Genomic DNA, 4,479 nt, shown 5'->3' with positions numbered 1-4,479 from the left:
CTGTCTGAATACATTGCTCTTCTTAATGGGTTCAGTTGACTATTTAATCTGCAATTTACTATGACCTGTATCCCAAACACACACCATGTGAAACTGTACGTGGGCAACTGTGCACTCAATGGGTATGGACTAGTTTCTATTTATTCATGTTTACTAGATGCTAAATTCACAATATACCATTTATTTCTATAGGTAGATTTTAAAAATTCTATTTAAAACCGAATCAAGTTGCTATCATCAACCCCCTTTATATTCTTGTTCAACAGGTCTCTAACTACCTCTGTAATCATTTTCAAGTAGTACACCATTTTTAGATAATTAAATACTACAGTCATACCTAACATGCAGACATTTTGGCCAGTAAAAATATGCATGTTAAAAATGAACATATCTACTTGCCACCAGTCTGCTGCTTGCTACTGTTATTTTTGCCAGTAGAAAATTTTCTTGGTTGGTAGATTTTTTCCATCTATCAGACTCCTTAACTGCTAAGTCAAAAAGTTAATTTCAGACAAGGATTGTCTTTTCCAGGATAGTCTTTAATTTTCCCTGGAAATGTATTTTCCACTCTGTTAATGCATACAGTCTCTTTTCAAAATAAACTTAGAATATAGTTAAAAACTTTTTTGAGGTGTACTTTCTAAGGTTTGGCTACAAAAGTGCATGGTTAGGTTTGGGGAAAAAATATCATGGTTTGGCTTAAAATAAGTAAGTTTGTTACTAACTGTTACAGCCTCCTTACAAACAGTAACAAAACCCGGCTCAATAGGGGCAGGAGGCTGCAACATATGAAAGAAGACGCCACACCAAAGGTAACAGTTTACCCACCAGCTTTGTATACCCCAAAACATTAAACAAAAGCACAAACAAACTAAAGGAAAACAAAAGGGACTGGAGACCATGGCCAAAAGGAACAAAAGGAGGGAAGATGCTGGGCCAACCATGTAGTGGGCCGTTGCTCCCAGCGTCTCCCCCTAAGCTACCTAAAACATGAATTAAACCTAAAGAATAAAAAAGAGACGAATAACGTGACGACCAGCAATCTCCAGCCCAAACTAACACAACGAACTAAAACAACAAAACTCCAGCACCTAAAAGAGCATGGTGGAAAAGAACCTGTTTGGGGAGAGAAAAAACAAGGGAGGAAGAAAAAGATTGCTCCCTACCTGATCTGCTGTTTGTGAGCCATGTCCTGTGCCATGTGCCATGCCTTCCTTGTCTCTACACTCCCTGTCCCTCTTATCCCCTCCTCCTCTCTCTACCTGAGCGCTGATTGCACTCAGATGTGAGGCGGGCACAGGGAGGAGGGAGACCAGGCTGACAGGGACGGAACGTCTCATATTGCCACTAAAGGGTGCCTCAGTGTGTTGGTATCTGACGCCTAGGGCCAGGAGTGAGACCTTGTTGGTTATGTAGAGGTATACAAAGAAAAGTAGTATCTTGTGACTACTATGGCGGTACAGTGGGATATGTATGTCCTATTTGTAGGGTGTAATTGATGGAAAACTGTTCAGCATCCTTTTGACTTTTTCTTAAGCTTTTTTTTCATTTAAGGGATGACACAGTGACTGTCGGAACAGACAGAAGTGTCATGTAATGTGAACCAGGCATTAAAGAGATGTTCGTAAAACTGTTGACGGAACACCTCGAACTGCAAACAAGGTAAATTATGACTCTTTCTATTATGAATTTTTGAGCCATGGTGGTCAATTGTAAAAAGTGTGAAATACAACTTTACTACATTTTTTTGTGGTTAGTTGTCATGGTTAATCTGCTTCATGTAAAGTACATTAGTTCTAATACAAAAAGGTTTTGTGGTGCTATAGCAACATGTCAATATCCGCCCAGAAAAAATAAACATTTCAAAGGATATGGCTGGCAATAGTATTTCTCTATTGTCAACTAATCCCATGAAAAGATCAAAACCAACAACATTGTTAGTCTATCTTCTTCTGCCTTTGGCCCACTGGTTCCTACTGAAGATGTAAATCTTTAAAAAAAAACAGCTCACAAACATTTTGATTTATAAAGCATGCCAACATTTGCTGATCAGCATTAACACAAAAGTTGCGCTGCAACGGCCCTATAGTTCTCTGCAAAATAGACCCCACATGGTATTCAGCAACATTAGAGTCTCTGAGACAATGAAGTTATAGTGTCGTTCGCGTCTTATTTCCCAGTGAAACTGATTATTTGAGCGGTGTACAGTTACAAGAGGAATTTAAAGAGATAGGATTCGGGGTTTTTTTTTAGCTTGGCGCCACCTAGCATCAGCGGTGTTGCTAGCACTGTCGCAAAGACCAAATTGACCGTGGGGATCAGAGATAATCAATAAAACGTAGGCTGTAAAGCCACCATACCTCTATGTATATGTAGAATGAGAAGGTGTGTGGACACTATACTAAATAAATGAGTAAAGAGAAATTATTTAATTATACCAGAATGCACAGCACCAGCACAGCTAAATATACCAATATGTACAATATCAGTACAAACAACAGTAGACACGTGAGGGATAATGTATAGTGAGCTGGTGACTGTTGAAAAATAACTCCCGACAGGGGAAAGGAACCCTGACACGCAGCAGAGTTATTTTTCAACAGTCACCGGCTCACTATACATTATCCCGCTTAGAACGTGGCTTACTACTAAAAGATTCAAATGTTACAACTGGCATCAATATTATTAAACTGCTGGCAGTGTATTGACAGAGGAGAGGCGTTCACCAGACAAACGGGAGCGGAGGAGAGGATTTTACTCCACTTCTCCCGATCGGAGATGCTGGGTGCCCAATAGCTGCGAAAGCTGCCCTCACATTTATGGCCAGTGACCCACATGATCTCCCTGCTCTCCAGGCCAGCTTGGGAGAGCTGTGTGGACTAACATTAACTGATTTTGATGCTCCTCAGTCTAAGGCCGTTGCAGTGAAAAGTCCAGTGTTCACTTAGCTGGGCGTAACTTAGCTGGGCGATGTCCGTCGATTGCTGCCTCCATGAGAAGAGAAGAGAACAGAGGAAGGGAGGGGGTTATCACTGTCTGAGGGCTGCCGCAGAATGACAACGAGGATGTCAGCCGACCAACACTCGCTACCCGGTCCCTGGTTGCGGCGATTTGCAATGCTGGCCAGCTAGGAATTAACTAGCAGCCAGTACAGCACAGTCCTCTCTCGTCTAGCTAACATTTAGCCGTGTTACTTACTGATCCATTAGAAAGAAAGCTAGCTGGACATCGGTTTTGAAGCCTCTTTGGTCACGGAGCTCCCTCCATCTCTTTAACGCCTGACTGAGGTTTACTCTTGTTTTTCCTCTTCTTTTATCACTCTCTTTTTTGCTCTTCTTTGCCTCCTCAGACAGAGGAGCTCGTTTTCTTTCGCTAGGCCATTTTCACATTTTCACTTGTTTCCAAACTTTGTCCGTCTGCCATTGTGCTCGTGACTCAACTATCTCATGCCCAACTCGGATCAGCCCCAGTCCCTGATTGGCTGACCGACCAGTTTTGCAATACATGGCTCGTTTCCTGCCGTAAAGCAGATTTTTTCCGCGAAATTTCACCCCCGGTGGCAGAAGCTTATTACAAAGATTGCAAAGCCACTAAGTAACCTATATAAACGCTTTTATATTTTACTGTGGCCACTACCCTGTGCAACCCACATTATTTTCATAATGGTATATTTAGAAAAAAATGCTGTCTGTTGCCTCTTTAAATCAAATCCTTTGCATTTGATTGGATCGCTAAAAAGTGGGCGGGCTTAGAGTTTAGCATGATACAGAGCCACAGGTGAGGAGAGTGTTGCCTACCAAAAAGCTGGAGTTCCTCAAATGACCACTTGAGGCTGGCTCCAGAAGTGGCCCCCATCTTAAAATGCTCAACTTTATGGCAGAAATAAACATTTACAGCCTCCTTGGATTCTCAGTCAGATCCACCCATTGTTCCTCCAAAGCTCCACCCTGTCATCCAAATATGGTCACTCCTAGCTCCAAAAATTTGAGGTGGCGACAGCCAAAATACTGAACTCCATTCTATTATTTAGCCAATTAAAGCCCCAGTTAAACAGGACTGTCTTTAGTTTGGGATTTTTCAGTGAAACAGAATATTTGAGCTGTGTAGTTAGAAGTGGTATTTGAATTAAATCCCTCGCTTTTGATTGGATTGCTAAAAAGTGGGCAGGCTTAGAGTTTGTTCACCAGGGGACCCTGCTGGTGAACGTACTGTTGACTCCACAACAAGACACAACCTTTGGCACTGAAAATGAGGACAGCATGGAAGTGCCAAAAAACTTGAGTTCCTCAAATGATCACTTTAGGCTGGCTCCAGAAGTGACCCCCATGTTAAAATGCTCAACTTTATAGCAGAAATAAACATATTTACAGCCGAGTACAAAAAACAGTTTTGGTCTCTGTAGCTAATCTCCTCCTTCATGACAACTGTACGAGGGTGAATTTTCATATAACTCACCTGTTCAAATGTTAATAAGGTTTA

The 4,479-nt window shown here is 41.6% G+C and overlaps 1 protein-coding gene across 1 annotated transcript in view; it reads right to left on the bottom strand.

Annotated features, from left to right (window-relative positions):
• LOC126405739 (proline-rich protein 29-like) overlaps window positions 1-1,210 on the bottom strand; it is a 13,561-nt gene extending 12,351 nt beyond the window's left edge. Inside the window, exon 1 of the mRNA XM_050069637.1 lies at window positions 1,167-1,210. Coding sequence (XP_049925594.1) covers window positions 1,167-1,208 — 42 coding nt within the window. The 5' untranslated portion in view covers window positions 1,209-1,210. The remainder of the gene's footprint in view (window positions 1-1,166) is intronic.
• Window positions 1,211-4,479: the final 3,269 nt, after the last annotated feature.

The sequence above is a fragment of the Epinephelus moara genome, chromosome 18 (genome assembly GCF_006386435.1).
Source record: "Epinephelus moara isolate mb chromosome 18, YSFRI_EMoa_1.0, whole genome shotgun sequence".
In the NCBI taxonomy this organism is placed as follows: domain Eukaryota; kingdom Metazoa; phylum Chordata; class Actinopteri; order Perciformes; family Serranidae; genus Epinephelus; species Epinephelus moara.
Note: the sequence above shows the minus strand (reverse complement) of the source record. Positions and strands in the feature narration are given on the sequence as shown.